Source organism: Centropristis striata, chromosome 18, assembly GCF_030273125.1.
Source record: "Centropristis striata isolate RG_2023a ecotype Rhode Island chromosome 18, C.striata_1.0, whole genome shotgun sequence".
NCBI classification, from domain to species: Eukaryota; Metazoa; Chordata; class Actinopteri; order Perciformes; family Serranidae; genus Centropristis; species Centropristis striata.
The window spans coordinates 9,031,341-9,051,532 of record NC_081534.1 but is presented as its reverse complement, the minus strand read 5'-3'; the positions used below and the strand labels follow the sequence as shown (position 1 = coordinate 9,051,532).

General features: G+C 39.7%; 2 protein-coding genes across 5 annotated transcripts in view; one reads left to right on the top strand and one right to left on the bottom strand.

Annotated features, from left to right (window-relative positions):
• Nucleotides 1–581: 581 nt before the first annotated feature.
• lft1 (lefty1) lies at nt 582–3,028 on the bottom strand. The gene is made up of 4 exons (XM_059357066.1): nt 2,764–3,028; nt 2,291–2,537; nt 1,924–2,163; nt 582–1,125 (listed from the first exon to the last, which is right to left on the bottom strand). The coding sequence occupies exons 1-4, from the start codon at nt 3,026–3,028 to the stop codon at nt 801–803; spliced, it is 1,077 nt and encodes a 358-aa protein (XP_059213049.1). The 3' UTR covers nt 582–800.
• Nucleotides 3,029–11,678: 8,650 nt separating this feature from the next.
• The window catches only part of cdc42bpab (CDC42 binding protein kinase alpha (DMPK-like) b), a 92,556-nt gene continuing 84,042 nt past the window's right edge, over nt 11,679–20,192 (top strand). For all 4 annotated transcript variants that reach the window (XM_059356973.1, XM_059356972.1, XM_059356971.1 and 1 more), the window contains exon 1: nt 11,679–12,845. In XM_059356973.1, the coding sequence (XP_059212956.1) occupies nt 12,668–12,845 (178 nt within the window). In that variant the 5' untranslated portion in view covers nt 11,679–12,667. The remainder of the gene's footprint in view (nt 12,846–20,192) is intronic.

Genomic DNA, 20,192 nt, shown 5'->3' with positions numbered 1-20,192 from the left:
GTTACAAGCTTCGGTCATCAAGCAAGATTAATCACACTAAAGTGTGCGAATAATTTGTTAATTTTGCAATGATTGACAGCCCAAATCAAAACACAAAAAAGCTTCAGTGGCGTTGTATCGTTAGGTATCGGGCCTGATTATCAACGTTTGGCTGGTCTAAGTCTGATGTAAACACCAGGAGCCCATTCTGGTTTTATGCTAATTGACTTGATGTTTCCCTGTATGAGGCTGTGTTGCTCCTTCCCACTGCAAATAAAGCATTACCAGTAGGTTTGTCAACAACAGGGGCCCTCAGCGTAACAACTGTTATAAGTCATTAGGCAGATTATTTGCTCTGCTCTACAACTTCCTATCAGTGTCAATGCAGAGGTGCCAGAGCAGGCAGCTGTATGTAACTGCATGAGAATGACATCATGAATGTGAATGCACCCAGACAGTGGGAGGAGGAAGACCACCAACTCTTAAGTGAAACAAAATATTTTATTTTCCAAACATAAACTCATCCATATTATGTACAGCTTGAAAATACAACAGACAGAATTTGAATGACGGCTGCAGAACCAGCACGACTCACGCAAATTCGAATAAAAAAGATATCAAAATTTACAAAATATATAAAAGTGCTCGTGGAAGGAGATGGCAGCAGCACCACCTGTTGTGTGTCTCCCAATAAATGTCCATTTAAATAGAAAGTACTAGATGTGTTGTTCAAACCATTAAATACACCGACACCCAATAGAAAACACTGTAATATTCCTATAATAGTGATTAAAGGAGTATTCCAGCGGTTTCCCATGACTTCATACTACAGAGACATTGTCCATGGTGCAGGCACACCTCTCTACGATCATGTTGGGGAACTCAGCCACCTCTATCTCCGTGTAGTCTCCCTTCTTCACCAGGTACATGATGGGCAGCGGGGCGCTCTCAGACACCGAGCACCGCCTCTCCCCGTAGCCGTAGTTGCGTTTGGGCTGCTTGCAGCCTCCGGTGCACCTGAAGGCCTGGTAGCCCGCCGGCTCGATGATCCAGTACTGCGTCCAGGTGAGAGCGCGGAAGTTGATGAAGTACTGTTCCCTGCAGCAGGTGTCTTTGTTGTGGTTGATGTCACAGTCGCCACGGGAACTGAGGAAGAAAGGACGAAGAAAGTTAGATAACTGCTGTTACAAAGTCTCAAGGATTCTTTTAAGGAGGCCTGGAATCTCATAGCTACACCCAGAGTTGAATTCAACCACTTTAAAGGTGCATTTTGAAGCTTTTCCAGCATTTCAGCAGTGGTACACTACTTATCTATATACAGTACATACAGCATACTGATGATTTAACGTCTTCATCGCATTAAATGAAATGTTATTCTCCTATAAACAACCAAAAAGGTGACAAATTAAAGCTAGTGTTGTCAAATTGAATGTGTTTTTTATGAGGTTTGAAATATTTAATGCAACTAAATTAAGATTTCAAGCTACAAAGATACAGTGATGTATTGGTATATGAAACTACAAGTAATAAGGATTCATTCATCCATTGATACTATCTCATGATATATTTTTAGGAATTGGGCTCTCTCTCTCTCTCTCTCTCTCTCTCTCTCTATATATATATATACATACATATATATATATATATATATATATATATATTTCTGATGGGTGAATCTACATAAACAAGCCCCATTAAAACATTTTTAAAACCAATAACTTAATGACATAGGTTGCTTGATCTATAAAACACGAATGTGTGAGTAAATTGCTTCTTGGACTCTCTGGTTGACTACTGCTACTTCTCTCCAAACCATGAGACTGAGCAACGTGACGCCCCCTACACATCTACTAATGAATGCAAATGGTGACAGGTAAAATGGGGGATATGGGCTAATTGTCACACTGACACAATATCCTGTATATCAAACGCTCGCGCCCTTACCCGTACTCTTCGAGGTTCAGTGTGTAGAGGATGAGCTCGGGCTTCCCTAAGGTGTTGTCCGTCTGCTCCTGGGTGGTAAAGCGGACACTCTTGGCCATTTCTGCCGCGTAGCTGCCAGGTCTCTCGCCCTCGATCCACACCTCCAGGTGCATAGGTGTCTTCTGCTGGGTCTTGGACCAATAGTGCACCGCCTGTGTCACATCAAAGCTCTTCCAGCCGGTCTCGTGAATGGGGATCAACCTGTGAACACGACAGATAAGGGCGATTAATTAAAAAGAGATCAAAACGGATCCATCCTGGAGGAGAATCCAACTGAATGATTATCACGGTAACTCATTGACGTGACTGTGAGAAAGTGATCCCTTACCGTGAATCAACCAGTGATGTCCGGTTGGAGCCGTTCGGCAGCACCTCCACCCAGTAGATGCTGACTCTGGCGTTGCTGACGGGTCGGTGGTTCTTCCTCTCCACCGCGAAGCGTTTGTGGTAGGAAGCCCGCTGGTAGAGCTTGAGCTCCGCCATGGTCACCTCGCTGTTATCCGGAATCCTCGCCTCCATGTCGAACACCATGCGATGCCGAGTGGTGTCAGAATACACATACTCTCCGGAAATATCTAAAAGATAAAGTATTGCACCGGTTATAGGCATTATTTCTCACTAGAAGCTTAAAATTGCTGTTCGGTAAAGGTAGTTTGGTGCGTGAAATAGTTTGCGCATAAAGTGTCACAATTACGCACGGAAATATTCCTTTATTTTAACTGGTAACGATGTCAAAGATTTTTTCATATGAATTCCTACACATTACATGTTATATATTTTAAAACTGAGAAATGTTCGTACCTGCATTGCCAGGAATTCCCCTCAGGATGCCCGCCAGACTGGGCAGAGATCTGCGTCTCCTGCTGTGGTGCATCTTCAGCATGGACATGTACTTATTTTTGATGTGCGCCGGAATAACCAGATTCTCCAAATCCCTCTTATGGATTTTAGGGACTTCTTCCAAGCCCAGTTTCTGCAGCAGCGCGTCCTTCATATCCTGGTGCGTAAAAGCCTCGGCGAGACCGAAGAAAGCGGCGCAAAGGACACAAGCGCGGAGGAAATCCATGAGTACAAAGTGTGATAAACAGCAGCCGCACAGTAGCACCAGTCACCCAGAGATAGACAGTGTCCTGGTGACACTCCTCTGGGCCCCTTATATTGTTGCGGCCCTCCCAGTCGTTCGCACTTTGTCAATGGGGGCAGGGACCCTTATCAGAACAAAGGTGCGACCATACAGCCCCATCCTGAACAGGATATCTAAGTGGCCATACTTCAAACAGCAACAATTAGACTCGAGTGCCATCCGTATTGTGGAGGTGTAATTTCACCAGAGTTCCACTAAAACTATGTTGCATTTGATGTCAGAATGAGGATCTAAAATCTGCTCTTTATGGTACCAGTAAATAAGGTGATGTAGGTTTTTTTTTTATTGTGGAATATCAGACAATCAAATTACACATTCTTTGTGCACTTTATGTAATTATATGCTATATTTCACTTGTTCAAGCCAAATGTATCAAATAGTATCATAAGGATTTCTCTTTTTTAAATACTTTATTGCAGGAATTTACATACATTTACATTTTCTTACATATGATTGTCCATACTTAACACTGTTTTACAGTGAAAAGTTCCAATATTAAAAATGTAAATGAAATAGAAATGTAAAGCATGAAGAAAACATTTTAGCTAGTATAATGGTGCACCTATGCCAAGCCTACAAATAAAGTATTTATATATATACAAACACACACACACACACACACACACACACACACACACTTATTATTGTTATTATCTGTTCATACTTATACACATAAAAAAAAAGAAATAAAGGAAACAATTGCAATTTAATTAAAAAAGGAAAAGCATTGACAAAAAGGGAAAATAAATAAAGCTACACCTACATTGACAGTATATATATACACTTGCATAGACATCTGTATATACATGGACAAAAAGTTTTTTGTTGTTTATGTCCACACAAAATGTAATTGACTACAGGTGTGATTATTACAGTCATCTGGAGTGTTTTTTTTCTATGAACTGTCATAGTTGGTGAATAGTTCACAGTCCAACAAATTCTGTCAGTTATTTCTGCAGAATTAAAACGTCTGTGTCTCTGAAGTGTGTCTGCGCTGCTCCACATGCGTCCCAGACAGACATCTCCTGACCCTGTGAACCTGAATGCCCTCTCTTCAGCAGCAGCCTTGTCTACACACTCTGACGTGTACATTCCACTGGACGATGTCAGTCTGGCAACAGTCTGTCACACAGCAGGCTTATTTCTGTCTGAGTGGCTGGAAAACAGTTTTGTCCAGAAAAAGGTGGACTGGGACCAGGACTAAAAAAAACATCACCCAGTCTGTTCATTCTGACACAAGTGTCTAAGAAGGGGTCGAGGAGGAAGCGGTGCAGCTCTAGAAGGGAGGGGGGGGGGACGAGAGGATTAGATGTTTATTCCGAGCCCTGTCAACCATTCTTGGCCCTCTGCAGCAGATTAAAATTATTAGCCAAACAGACAGTTAATCCAGGGGCCGGGGGGCGGCTCGGATGTGGATTGGGGCAGGCTCTTCACAGGTTGGTGATTATCTGATTCCATTGCGAGGATTTGCCTTGCCTTTTTTGTCACACAAACATTAGAAGAGGGCTGCTCTCACTGGCTGCCACAGGGCCCTGCCTGTGGTTGTGTATTGGGCTGTGTTTGCTTAGAGATGTCAGACAGACTGAAGGAGCACACAGGAAGAGCAGATGACAGATGACTGCCAGACCCGCTCACTGCAGCACTGCAGCTAACAAACAACGCTAATTATTAATTAGTCCTACGGCATGACACAAGCCGTGTATGGAACACAGGAGGCAGCAGTGAAATGCTTCACACATAAAAAAGGTGGAAAAAATATCCACTTGCATGTGTGCAAAGGGAAATCTGTGTATCGTGAGTTGATGACATGATTACAGAGTTATAATAAGTATAAAATTATTATCCTGATACTACTGCCTTTTTCTGTTTTTATATTAATTTAATTGCAAATACATGTTTTGTATAATTTTATTTATTTTATAGAGTAATACCAATGTTACAGGGGTAAAATCACTAAAAAATTATATATAATCTTGGTGCTGCTGCTTTTTTTCTATTTTTATGTTAATCTAATTGCAAATGCATATCATGCATTTCTTTTTATGATTATCCTTTTTGTATGCAAGTTTTTGAATGATTGAATGGAAGATTTTTTTTTAAATCCAATAGCATGTGTTCAAGGAAAGATATTTGCATTTAGAGTTGAGACTAATAACATTATATCAGAGTAGAGTTAGGCAACATATTGATATTACATACATATTGCAATATCATACTAGATATAGTCTTAGATTTTGGATATGGGAATATCAAAACTCTTTGTTATCTTTGTTTTCAAGACTGCATTAATGTAAAATGATGTGATTTTCTAAACTAACCAGATGGTTCTAGCTGTGTTATTATTTACCTTTACTCACTTAGTCATTATATACATTTTACTGATGATAATTTATCAAAAATTGTACTGCGAAAAATATTTTGTGACAGCAAAAACAGCCAACCCTACAATATTGTCACATATCCCCATCAAGGTGTTTAATAATATTATATAATAATAATATTGAGATAGTAGGTTTTCTCCACATTATCCAACCCTATGACAATGGTATCATAACTTAATAATTAACTTGCTGCTGTTGAATTTGTGTTTTATGTTAATGATGCTCCAAATACAAGATCTTCTCTTTTTTCTATGATTGAATGGATGACTTGAAGTGTGCAATGGCAATTTCCACTTATTCTAAAATCACTGTTCTTAAATATAATGTTAGTCTTTCATTGAAAGATATCATGTCGAAGAAGTCATCATAAGCCTAAATGGCTCATTTTCATCTGTTTATCCATGGTCAGATGTTGAAAAAACTTAAAAAACTACAAACTATATCTCATAAAATTTACTTTTGCACTGAATCCATCGGTTAATAATGCTACAGTGGACACAGTTAGGTAAACGTTTAAAAGACAGAATCATTTTTGTAATTTTTGTAATTGCATTATCTAGAGTATAACCCTGGATATGAACAGTATATGCTTAAAGCCCACAGATGAGGTCCAAACTGCTCTCTGATGCAGGAATCATCAGTGCAGACATGTAAATTCAGAGCACATCCATTCTCCATTCAGCCAAAGGAGCTCCTGCTCCCCAGAGCCTAGCATGCATCCTCTCTTCCTCACATTACAACCCCTAATTCGGGAAATTAAGATGCCTTTTGTGAGATATTTCTCAGTCTTTCTTCCTTCCCATGTCAATCAAAGACAAGTTGCCCAGTTCAAAGCTCCATCTGATGCTCCGAGGTGCCATTTCTTTTCAATCAAAGGCCAACAAGCTCCCACAATCAACAACACAGGTGTTAATTAACATCCAAGCATTTGCATTAAAAAGCGGTCCAATTTATAGGCCATTCCCTTCCATTTGTGAAACATGAAATCCCCTTTCTTGCAGAAAGTGCTGTTTGTAGAAGGCTGCAGTTTAAATGCTTATATGAGACAAATATCACAGAGAAGCCTTCAGGCTACAGGTTGGTTGTTTTCTGTTGACTTTGCACATTATATATCAGCATCTCACAGAGAGTCTCCATGGGAACGAGGCGGAGCTGCTCCAAAAAGTCAATATTGAACTTGTGTTGGTGGTCAGGGCAAATTCCTCATTATTCACATGGCTTCCTGGTCTATTATGGCCTGCTTTATCCTAATATCAAATATTTGGGGACATGAGCCCCTCTAGTTTGCACCTTAATGGCCCATACAAGTCTTTTTTCCCTCCTTCACTGCAGCTGCAGACCGAGTGTGGATCAATCCATGGAGCCTGCAGACAATAATCAATGGTCAGTCTGTCAGAGGGGAAAGCGCTAGACCTGTGCAAGGACAATACAATTATTGCTCAATGGCCTCCACATGTAGACAAAGTACAGGGCAGTCTAATTGCATTTCACAGAGCTAACGACGGTCAATCAGCGCAGACACACACGTTTAATCCCAGTGCAGACTTAACCCAATAGGATCAGACATGATTAGATAGGACTAAGAATAAATATTTTCATTAACTTTTAATTAATCATCACACGGGAGACTTTTAGTGTGCAAGATACTAATTATCAATCTGATCCAACCAGTAAAATTAAAACAAAGATAGAAATTAATAATGAAAAAATATTATGGCATCTCTAAATAGTAGAACTTCATTAATTCGTTATTGATTAAATGAATAAAAGCCAACAAAAACACATGAAAAACTTAAATATTTTTGTAATACATACAAGACAGCTGCAATAACCATAAAAGTAGTCCAGTTGCATGGAGGCTGTGTGTACAGCAGAGGGCGCTCTAGTGACACTATCAGCAGCGTGTGGCTGTAGAGGGAATATCCACCATAAAACAGCATTAACAGACACATTTAACATTGTGTATGTTGGGACAGTGAAGATCATATTTTTAAAAAATAGACCGATGTCTTCCCAAGGAGGAAACCCTATAATCTATTTGTTTATTTATATTTAATTTAGGGAAGCTTATTAGTAAAACATAACTCCACTATAGCTGTATTTATTTATTTATTTATTTATTTATTTATTTATTTATTTATTTATCTGTGTTTTTTCTTTCTGCTTTAAGTCCAAACAGGCTATTATGTCCCAGTAAAATAAGTATTGATGCTTTTTATAGTGATGTTCTTTCATGACATCAACAGTGGTGTCTCTAAAAACTCCAAATTGAATCCCAAATTTTGTATTTTTTATTTAAAGGTATAAAAATTATCAACAAGTTAATTAATAAATTAATTTAGTTTTTTAAAATGCCTTCTTATTCAAATTTATTTTTTTAATAGATAAATAAGTACATTTTATTTTATTTTAAATTTCTTTTATATGTGTATTTTTAAATAAATAAATACATTAATTTATTAATTTGTTTATATCCCGGTCTGCTTTGGTCATCTCACCTATATACTGTATTCATACTGTATATATCAATAGGCTGATGATCATCTGTGGTACTAATTAACCCACCCAAGGTGATAACAACAATTCAAGAGGCAGACTATGAAAACTGAATTAATAACACATCAAAGAGGGCTGTTACTGAGAAAATAATACATAAAATAACATAAAACAACAACAAAAAAATCTAAATACTTGTCTGTGAGATGAAAGAAACATAACAATAAATATACTGATAATAATAAAAAAACACAACTTATTCATATTAAAAGTGAACTAAGTGAAAACACAGTGAATTTCCCTTTGATGGGTTCTGCAGCGCCACACAGTGGAGAGAGTCACATTGACACGTTTTCTCCAGTACTGTTGCTTCAACAGAAGATTTTTCCAACAATCAATCATGTCAGAGTGGTTTCACATTGTCAAATATAAAAACTGTTGTTTGGCTGTTTCTGATAAACAGTCATGCCAGTGCAATATGCTTTAAATTACACTTCATCACCCTCAGAAACTATTCCATTGTACACATGCTGAGCTGTTCCGTGTGTGCTCAACTACTCACAGTGCTTCTTTGTGCCTTTCCACTGCAGCAAGGATCTATTAAAATAGTTTGTGGTGTTTTATTTAATGTTGGTGTGTGACACAGGGCTCTGTGTCCACCTCCCTGCCCCCTGAGATTCAGCTGCTCTGCAGGCCGTTAATCATTAATAGATGTACTTTGAGCAGCGATAAGCACCTCACTTCTAAAGGATTTGATGATGATAGTTCAGAGGAACACACTGTGGCTATTAGAGCTGGGCGATACTGTAAAATACCACTATTCATAATTATTGTTATTTATACAATATATTATTAGCTAGTAATGTGAGCATAATGGCCACTTCAACAGACTAACAAGTGCAAATAGGTGCTCACTTGCAGATAGTTAGTGTGTGTATATCTATTGATCTGTGCATATAAAAAGCGTGACAGCCTGCAGGAAAACAGCCGAGCTCATCACAAAATCCAACTCTAGCATACAAGCCTATTTATCTTTAAGAGTTTGCTCTCAGCATTTAGTTTCTCTCACCGGTGAGAACAGTTCAAGGGGCAGAAATTCCAGGACAAACTTGACACACCTTTGATGCTGAGAGATAGGAGAGGCAGTCAAAGTATAACTGCAATAATATTTCATGGTTTTCAAATGCAAGAGAAGAGAAAATTCCTGCAGATGTCCCTTTACTTGTAATAAACTTGTGTGTGTGTGTCAGTCCATAGACCTTCATCAGGTAAAACAAAGGAACATAAGATACTTATTATCAAAAAAGGACAGCAACTAGATTAATTAATATGCACACATAGGAACCATAGTAAAGTTAAAATCATATCCAGTACTGCTTAAATTTGTTTCCCTTTCATCTCCTTTATTTATTTTTAATATTATATTTTATTATAATTATTTTTAAATGTTATATTCTTGCCTCTTATATTTGTGTTCATGTCTGCTCTACACCAATTCACTTCTTTAATTATCCCTATTTTTTCAATTTGTATATGCCACTCTAAATGTTAACAATGTCTCAGGGTATATGCTCACTATATTAAGTTTATTAAATTATGTATATATGTATTCTCATAGAGCATGGCTAAATGCGACCTCCTTCATACTTTTATATTTTTTTATATTCTTATTTTGGTCTTCTAAGTGAGTTAAAACTACAATTAGATGGGTGGGCCAGGTTGGTGCATGGGGTGGTTGTTACATTTTCACTAAAGAAAAAAAAGGGAAATATTGGTTTCGAGTAAATGTTTTATCTCGTGCCTGTCAATATTAATAAAAATAAATAAAATAAATGATATCCAAAATCATCTTCTCTTTGATGACAAAAATAATGTAAGATTACTGGTAAATATCAGGGTAACATACACACACACACACACACACACAAATAAGCAGGAGGATACCACAATATAAAAGTTAAATCAAAGGTAATTCAACAATATATTAGTAGGCAATAATACATTTTTAAGAGAAAATATGGAAATACGAAAAAAACATTAAATCTCATATTAAAAAATACATCTGTGCACAATTAGCCTACATCATGAGACTATGATCTTTCACAGTCTCATGATGGACTACTAATCATCAAAAAAACGGAAAACAGCTCTCAATTAATATGTAACCATTGGGAAATATAATGAAGTTAAATTACTACCATCAAATTATAGAATTAAGTAAGTTTTGTCATTTGCATCGACAGGCAAGTATGTATATGTAGATTCTGTGAATGTGTCCCACTGCAACAGTTGTCAGGTCTCAGCATGTTATATTGATGCAGGACACACCATGGCTCCAATATAACATGATGCAGGACACACCATGGCTCCAATAGAACATACATGCACATATGTGATTATAGCTAATTAAAGGGACAGCAGTCATTGTTGTTCTAGTCTGAGAGAAATGTGTCCTCTCCGCACCACGTCACCAGCAGACTGACAGACAGGCTGCAGTTTCCATTCACAATATTGACAGCCCCCCCTCCTCCCCCCCCCCCCTCGCCCCCTCCGCACAGCAGATGCTGTGACGGGCGCCATGATGATGATCTGGGATTTTGCCTGCAGCAGCACCCAGAGATGCTAATACTGGAAGATATGCTGCAACCTGAAACGGAATAGACGGATTCAATCAATGGCACAGCAAAGATGGCCGATTTGGGGATTCGGCACTCTACGCATGCGCGAAACTTAGAAAAAAAATAAAATCGTAATTTTTCCTAAAAATTAGACACGACAGTGGCAAAACTTATCGCGTTGCAGCTTAGAAGTTATATTTAGTGAGAGAGAGGTGAAGTATGTTGAGATGGTTCATATGTTGTGTGTTCAGTGTATAAAAGCAGCGTCAAGAGCTAAGCGTCCATTTGTCTTTTTTTTTTTGTTGCCTAAATTATCTCCTCATGACGCCGGCCACCTATGGTAAAATCACCTACATCCTCAGTTGATCAGATCATGTGATTTTACTCCTTTAAGATAACGGCCTATGTCAACTGTGTGACTTAAGCAGATTTTTTGTGCCTAAGTCAAAATAAAATGTGACTTAGGCAATTTTTTGAACATGCCTTTGTGACTTAAGCAAGATACGGTAACACTTTATTTTGAAGGTGTCTACATAAGAGTGACATGAGCGTCTCATAAACATGACATGGGATGTGTCATGAACATTAATGACACTTTGAAGTAACAGTAATGCTCATGATACTTGTCATGTCATGTTTCTGACAGGCTTGTGTGACTCTTATGTAGACACCTTCAAAATAAAGTGTTACCATATCTTGCTTAAGTCACAAAGGCATGTTCAAAAAATTGCCTAAGTCATTTATTTCTCTTAACTTACATAATTTACACACAGTGTTATTACTATGCCAATAGCCATCCTTTGTGACATCCTTTTGAGTGAAATGATCAACAAATGTCATATGTCACACTTTTGGTGAAGTTTTTTGTGTTTCGTGCAAAACTTGAAAGAATGAGTTATCTGATTATTTTAACAGGGTGACGGTTTACAACAGAGCCCTGCTTCCCACAATGCAGTGCGGCGTTACGGACAGAGCTGTCTGCTGGGTTATCTTCTCTGTTGAGGGTCTCTGGCAGCGAGCTGCTGGGAGCTTGACTGTGCAAAGACGGCAAGAAGCGAGCGGCCGGCGGGGGAGGCAAGGAAAGGAGAGGACGGGGGGAATTTAGGCTGTGTCCCGTATTTGGAATAAGCAAGACTAGACTACAGCTTTGCTCTCGGCGTGAAACAAGCTCCTCTGTAACCTTCAGAAAGGACCTGGATGTTTGACGGCTAACTTACTGTTGGATCTCTTGAACTAAGCGTCGTTTTGAACTGTGAAGAAACAAGAGATACGAAGAATGGGATTTAAAGAACATATCTGCCAGCATTGAGTTGTGAAAACAAGGATATTTTCCAGTTGGATGGAAAATAACCACACTGTCGAAAGGGGCGAAATTCAGTTAAGCTCTGTTAACACTGTGCAAATTGTATGTCAACTGTTGGAAAAAAAGGGGCAACGATGGCATTTGGCAACGAAGAAAAGTAAGGTTAAGGGTAGCTCGCTGGCTAGCTCATAGCTAAGCTAGCAGGCTGCTAACTAAGCCTGTCGCCCGTCCATTCCTGGAGCAGAGGAGGGGCGCTGGGGCTTTGTAGCATTGCAGATCTGCCTTGCATTTTTGGGTTGCTGCAAGAATGGAGAATCCCAAATGTCTGCCACAACAACTCAAAAGGATCTGTTGAACCGCATCGACTCGATTTTTCCTTATTTGTCGCACAGAAAAGACCAGAACACTGTCAGCTTACGGTGGGATTTCATCAAAATCAGCCGGCCCGGGGCAGCCAGGCTCTGTAACTGTGACTACTTCTTCTCCTATATGCCCTGTGGGGATAGGGATTATGAAATGGGGAAGCGCTACATATCTTAGATACTTGATCTGAAGAGGGAGATCATGAATTGGCCGGTTTTAACGCGGAATTAGCCCGGCTCGTCCTCTACTCAAAGTTTTATTATTTGCGAGTCCTATTCAAGGTGAGAGAACTTCTTTACAGGCCCTCTGTGCTAACTAACAGGCCGAGGAGGTGTTTGCTCATTTCCCTCCCCATCTCCTCCATCATCATTACTTCAAACATTAACAAGCCGGAATAATCATGTCGGGAGAGGTTCGTTTGAAGAAGCTGGAGAAGCTGATCCTGGACGGGCCAGCTCACTCTAACGGCCAGTGTCTGAGCGTGGAGACGCTGCTGGATATCCTGGTGTGCCTCTACGATGAGTGCAACAACTCCCCACTCAGAAGAGAGAAGAATATCACCGAGTTCTTGGACTGGGGTAAGCAAACCTATTTTTTTTATTTCCTCTTGTTTGGCCCGTGCATCAGCCTCCCTGTGTTTTTGGTAAGATGATAGGCTGATAGTGTTGGTGGTGCAGTGGCCCTCCCTTCCCATCACATTCCTTTTATAGTAGTAGTGGGGCTCACTTGGCCTGCTCTCTTCTCACTCAAACCCTCCCTAAAACTAAAAGCAAGGCCACTTTATTCTTGTGTAATGAAAAGTTTTATATGTTTTTTAAAATAATTATAAGTGACAGCATGTTGCAGGCACAAGAACACACATTAAACAGAAGACATATCTTACTACCAAAACCAGACTTTTTGTGAAAAAAGCTGGTAGTTGATGACAATAAAAAAAGAAGTAACTGAACACACAGAAGGACATTAACTGTCGTGAGGAAGATCTTAAACAGGTCAACTCAGAGTTTGATATGAATCCAGGAAACATCTCATAAAGATGTCCTATCCTCTAAGCTACCATTTATTCTTATTAAAATGCACTCTTGTACACTGAGACTTTTCTGTCATTGCACCACCATCTTTGGTTCACTACACTTTTGACTTGCGAGTTTCTTCTCATTTTTAAGGGCGTGTAGGTGAAAGTTTGTTGATAACTTACCTAGCTGTTTCTTATCAGATAGACATTGTTGTAATAAAGAGTGGTCTTTTGCATCACAGCTGCGTACCCTAAATGTTGCACACAGAATTTGATTTATTCATAATCAGGAAAGTAGATTTAGGTGAAAAGTTTTCCCACTCCTTTGGTTATAGCAGGGTTAGAGAAAACAACACACCGGAGGCAGGAGGACCACACACAAACAACTCAATCATTTGTGCAGAAGGTGTGTGTGTGTGTGTGTGTGTGTGTGTGTGTGTGTGTGTGTGTGACATCGGGGGTTTGGTTTGTGCATGAAGCAGGAATGTGAACAACTCACCTTTTTTTATCTGGCGCAGAGGCCCAGCTAGCTGCTGGAGCATGCCTGGCTGGCCCGCTCGTCTTTTAAAGAAGAAGTGCTGCAGCACTTTGAGGCAGAGCAGGAGCAAATCACTGAGCACATTAATGATACAGCAGGCAATAAAAAAAGACACAAGTATAAAGGAAAGAAGGTGCAGTTTGGCACATTTGTTGGTATCTTTTATTCTTTCTTTATTTTGGAAACGGTTACAACCACAACATTAAACAGGCAGTAGTTTGAGCCATTATAGAGTGGCAGTGTCTGACAGACAGGATGGCAGTTAAATCAGTCAAATGGTGGTAAAGTTTGTTTGGCTGTGGCTGCTAAGTTGGTTTACCCCACCAGCCACCATCTGGACAACCTATTCTGTGCTAAAAATGGGGCTATGCTGCCTGGTAAAATGCTGGAAGTGGCATGGTTTGGTGATTATTTTGTGTCTGCAAAGGGATCAAATGGTGCTTTCCAACCGGTTTAAAAGCCACAACCAACAGTGGTTAGGCATAACACACACATTGTTTCCTGTTTAGAGCCCCCAGTTGTTAGTCCCTGCAACTAGCTGGATTTGCAGCACTGCCTGTGTGCCCTGGCCTTTAAGGAGAGGTGCCCTGTGCTTGGGTGCCAAGTGGTGACTTCATGCTGACATTTCCCTGTGTTGACACTAGAAACTCTCAGAACAAGGAGCCAGACACAACACACAACATGCAGAAGAGTCCAGGCTGTCGTAGTCCTGTCAAGGTCCCATGTTGTTGCAGGTTGCTTGTTATTGTGTTCCACTCCACAGGGATTTGTATGAGAATTCTCCAGTTCATATCAGTTAATTTAATTGAGTTGCAAAGTTTGTACCTAGAAATAAATGAAGCTGAAATTACGTAAACAAAATTAATTGATTGTCTTAATCAGGAAGCCCTCAGAGGAACGTCCTAAGGGAGTCTAAATAATATCAGTTGCTGTCTTTTCCCCAAAGACTTCTGTAATGCACTCTAAGCTTTCTCACCACAAAAAAGAGCTCCATACATCAATATTAAAAATTTATTTTTTCTTACCAAGTAAGTTTGGATCACTGTACAAACGGTAGTCTCACTCATTAAATACATGGCATGTGATCTGCTGTTTTTAGTTTTCTTTATAAAAATGTACCAACCTCTGACTTAAGCATGCACAGCTATTAAATCAGGGAAAGCAACTGGCAAACTAGGGCTGGGCGATATACCAATATAAAACATACATCAATATATTTTTTAAATGTGATATGGAATTATATCGTATATGTCGATATAGTTAAAATTTGCACTGTGATCCTCGCTCCAGGCAAGCTGTGGCTTTTATTTAAGATATTTTTATTTATTTAAATGTGCACTTTATGGAGCTTTCCTTTTGTTATACAGTACTTATGTTCACTAAACGGTTTCAATAAAACTACTTGTGACATGTCATATTTGGCTTTGACTTTGACTGAACATTTGCCCTCACTTTGCGATAAAAAATATCAGAATATATATCGATATTTAGCCTGAATATATATGGGGATATGACTTTTGGTTCATATCGCCCAGCCCTATGACAAACCCTTTTACCACACTTTTTTCCTCACTCACAAATGAAAGATTGCTATCAGACACATGTTGTGCCTCTTGCTTTGAAGCAAACAGTGGAATTACAACTTCAAGGTTGTCCATGCGAAAAAAATAACTTTTCCCATGGACAACAAGAGCCATCTGATTGGAGGATATATTTTTTGGATCGTCACAGCCCCTGTAAAATGACTCGTTTTACTATCAGAATCGGATTCATCCAGTCCAAAAGGTCCAAAAGGTCCAAAAGAACCATATGATTAAATCATTTTATTGTCATTCAAGTTAGTGGAACACTAAACCAGAAGTAACTGTCTTTTTTTTTTTTCACGGTCCAAATTAAATGTAGACTGTGTCAGCAGTGGGAGGAGTATGGACTTCTGTGATGAACTATACTAGGGTGCTCTTGGTTTTCTTGTTCTCTATTGAGCAGCACAGGACCAAGTTAGCATCAATATGAGAAAAGACTACCAAGGGGTCTTCCATCGGGGCAATGGGGTAAATGTAGGATCAACAGATTTAACGACTTGTTAAACATTTAAATGCTTATTTAATTTCTCACAGAGAGTTAGATAATTATATAGATACCATTCGCGTATCTGTGAAAGTAAGCAGGTTAGCTGAGCTCAACAGTAGTCTAACCCCACCTAAAACCCCAACATGCTGTTTTTACACTTCTGGTTTTGTACTTATTGAAAAGAATCAAAAAGTTTTGATTCAAATTGGATTTGGCTATTAAGTGCAAAGATTCGACTATGCTTTTTTTTTGCGTATATATTATCTGGCAATCAAAAAATCCATTGGCATGCGTTTCAATGATGATTTTGACCACATTAATATAGTCAAATAAGGTCAAATGCAGCCCGCCACAGTTCCTGAATGAACCAAAAATATTTTTATGTTTCTCAATGGGTGGGGTCCGTCAGTGGTGTCTACCTGGGGGATCCAAGTCTGTGGGTAAGGGAGCTCTGCTATGCCCTCACTCCTGGTGAGACTGTCAACTGGACGAACTGTCCTCCCCGATGTCAGATAACAACCTGACCTGCCTTCAAACACATAAATATAATTAAATGCACACTGGCTAACAACAAAAGTGGACTGAGGGGTCACAGACAGAAGATGTAACTCTTTAACTTTCAGCTACAACATTATAAGTGAGCATGAGAGGTGCTGGTTGGTTCTCTCTGTTTCTTTCTGCTAAGCTAAGCTCAGGTAACTGACTACTGGCTATGACATATCTTTAACAGACAAATATATGGTTTATCACCATCAAACCTCTTATTTAATAAACATTGAGAAAGTAGAACAGCAGAAAAGTAGATTTCAATCTTGGAATCTAGGATGAAATGACTCACTTTGGCATGGTTTTAGCATTGTCAAAACACACATCCACTAGTTGTTAGCAGCCCACACCTTTGTGGTGTAGCCATCAACAAAATATGGTACAATCCAGGTGAAGTCTTGTCTTTTTTTGTCTGTGTCACAAGAAAAAAACACATCTGTTACCTATGAAACCCTTTTTGTAGTGTTGGGCTAAATGTTAGAGAATGAAGTATAATGGCATTACACTCCCACCCCCCAATTTATACTTACCAACAGAGCCATTGAGTGCACATGACTGATTGGAGCCTATAAGGAACAGATTGGATCAGACGGATAGCGTTAACACATACTCAAAACACAGTTTAATCTTACACACAGAAAAATGGTTCAAGATGGGCCCCATGAAATCTAAGCCCTCTTCAACTAGTGAGTGATCTGCCTTTGTCAGCCACTCGGAGGCTGCCTCTGCAGCTCCAGTACACTCAGAAGAGATGGAGCTTACCTACTGGCTCTGTGGACCTTTTTTGCTCCAGCGGCACAGCCCTGACTAAGCTTCAGTCTTCTCTTTTCTTCCTGTGAATGTACATGAGCCAGAGAAGAAGACAAACATTTGTATTGGGTTTGCTTTTCTTCTTGTTTAGTGACCTCATTTCAGCTGAAATAGAGACCCTTACATGACCTGCAGCCACAGGAGAAACGAACAGGGAAAGTACGCTGTATCCTGACTCCTCACTTCTACCACAGCAGTTACTGTGTAGCTCAGGCCTCAGCTTGTGTTTATTCTATTATCACTCGACAAGTCAACTTCAGTGTAAGCCAGCCAACTTATGTCAACATCTTTGTTCTTTGTAATTTCATCAGGTTTTTAAAATGAAAAAAAAAAAAAAAATCAACATTTCTTGATTTTATATAACAGCAAATATCAACACGTATTGGTTTAGGTGTTTGTTTTTAGTTTTCTAAACAGGGATTTATGTTTCTGTGGACACGACACTTGCATTCATTTGTCATAGATATCCTGTTTTCCTAAGTTTCTCCCATCATTTCCTGCTTTTTGTGTTGTCCTGATCTCCTTCCCGGTTTTGGGAAACGGATTGTCGGGCAGCTGGATAAAAGCGGGCAGCCATGCCAGCCCTCACTGGGCAAACACGGGGGAGGCTGCCTAACCTTTTCTCAATCCAGACTCAATGTTAGCCCAGTGGCCAGCTGTTCAGCTGCAGCTGATGTGTGCTCCACCCTGCAAGGCTTTCATTGGCAGCATGCCTCGCACACTACTCACAGTGGAGACACACACACACACACACACACACACACACACACACACACACACTTATTATTGTGGTTTTGCCTATCTCATAGTTCACAGACTGGAGTCGCTCCCTGTTATTCCCGTTATTGAACAGACCAGTAGATCTGCCACTACGCCTATAAGAATTTAAGTTGTTTTTGTTCCAAAGAAGAATTTTTGTGTCACATGGTTTTCAATTCAGCCTGGAGGCCATTACACCCGGCCAAGAACAAACAAGGCTGTATGTAAGGCTCACACATTAAACCTCTTGCTTCCCAACATTGCACATACTATTGATGCAGTTGAGCTGGAAGATCAATTGTTTTTAGTAATTAATTTGAACTCATGCATTAGGATGATGTGCATGATTAATATACCAAATGCCAATATTATTATGGGACTTTAAAATCCTGTATGTGTTGGTCTTTATCAGGACATCCTTGCTACCCCTCTAGTTGTTCTGCTGTTTCCTGCCTGGCTGTCCGGTGGTTACGACGGCACAGAGAGCAGGAAGGAACCACAAGGACTCAGTGAGCTAGTCCGGACCCAACGGGTACATGATGTCATATGAGGAAGTGGGACAGCTGTATCTCATTGTGTCATTGTGCATTCTGTGGCTCGCTCATTGGTGTCCAACGTTTTGGTGTTGTTGAGAAGGTGCAAGGTCACTAGCGTGTTTATTTCTTGCTGGTGGATTCCCCTGTCACACCAACTCAGTGCTCACTCCAACACTCTTTTCTGCCACTCTGTCACACACACAGTCACACAGTCTCTGTGGTACACACACACACACACACACACACACACACACACACACACACACACACACACACACACACACACACACACAGCCTTTTCCATTGTCCTGAGCGGACTCACTAACAATCAGACCTAGCAGAGGGGCCCATGCAGATCCTCTCCTCTCCTGGTGTCCGCTTCTTCTCACCACAGTTTATTATCCTAATGGGAGCAGTCCAGCAGCCTCTGACACTTTATTAGGCTCTTTTTGCCCTCTACGTTTCACTTACTCTAAATTAATCCAGAAGCAGTTATAGTTATAGTTAGTTATTTAAAGTACCTGAAGCATTGGTTACTTTTTGAATTATAATTCAAACAATAGCAGCTTTCGTTAAACCCTTCCTGTCTGGTAAACACACAATCTTGCAAATTCCATACCTCAGTTTGTAATGTAAGCTGGCTGTTAATAAAAATAAAGCAGACAACCCTGACAACATTTACCAGGGTTATTTTTTCCTCTGAATTTGTGTAGCTTCCTGCATAGCGACAGAAGAAGTAGACTGAGAAGTGCTTCATATGAAGAGTACACTGACCTTGATGTGTAAAATCAGTCCTTTAAAACAGCTAACAGCTCTCAGATACCAGCAGTTTACATTCTGTTTAAGTGCGAATGAAGCATTATTTTCCCCAAAAAAACAAAAAATATAGAGTTAAATTAAATAATATGAAATATTTGATGCTCTGGTGTGTTTTCTCTACAATGGTCTGATACCTACCTTTGGCTAACAAGTACCATCATGTATTGTATTGGTTAATTTCATGTGAGTTCATCATTATTAAACTTTTCCCCACATAGTGTACCCATAAATTACTACAATGAGGATTTCCTAACCAGACACGCCCCTGTGATGCTAGGATTGGTCATGGCGTTGCCAGGCATCTCACAGTGTTGTGTCGCCGCATTGGGTCTTCTTGTCAACTTTGGACAAGCTAGCAAAACGCTGTCATAGCATTTGTAAGAAGTTTTTTCTTAACCGAATATGTTGTACATGCGAATAAACCTATGTAATTAACCCTAACCATAACCCTAAAGTTACTGTTACCTGTTAGTCGTTAGTTTTAACTAACATCAACCTTAAGCCACAAGCGTAAGACACGGCCCTAGGGTCGCAGGGCGGGTCTTTTTAGGAAATGCAGTGGGTTCCATGATAACGCCCCATAGACTGTATAAAACAAGTAAACATTGTCACCATGATGTCAACCATTGGTTGGTGGACTATGGTTTTGAATTTTGGCTGTTGCCATTTTGGGTTTTGGCATTAAAAAGTAACCCTATTTGGACAAGAGGGTAGAGCTGAGGAACAGGATGCTAAGTAATCCGCTACTGCCAGTACTTGCTAGCCAGCTAACTTAGCAAGGTGCGTACGTAATTCAAAATGAACAGCTGACTCCTTGGTGTCTTTTAGTACA

What these genes read in the sequence shown, in the direction of transcription:
- lft1 (XM_059357066.1), bottom strand. Translation starts at nt 3,028, where the DNA reads ATGGATTTCCTCCGCGCTTGTGTCCTTTGCGCCGCTTTCTTCGGTCTC. An exon ending in ACATCACTGGTTGATTCACG is followed by an intron (nt 2,164 to 2,290) that starts GTAAGGGATCAC and finishes TCGTGTTCACAG; the next exon opens with GTTGATCCCCATTCACGAGA. An exon ending in CTGAACCTCGAAGAGTACGG is followed by an intron (nt 1,126 to 1,923) that starts GTAAGGGCGCGA and finishes TTTCTTCCTCAG; the next exon opens with TTCCCGTGGCGACTGTGACA.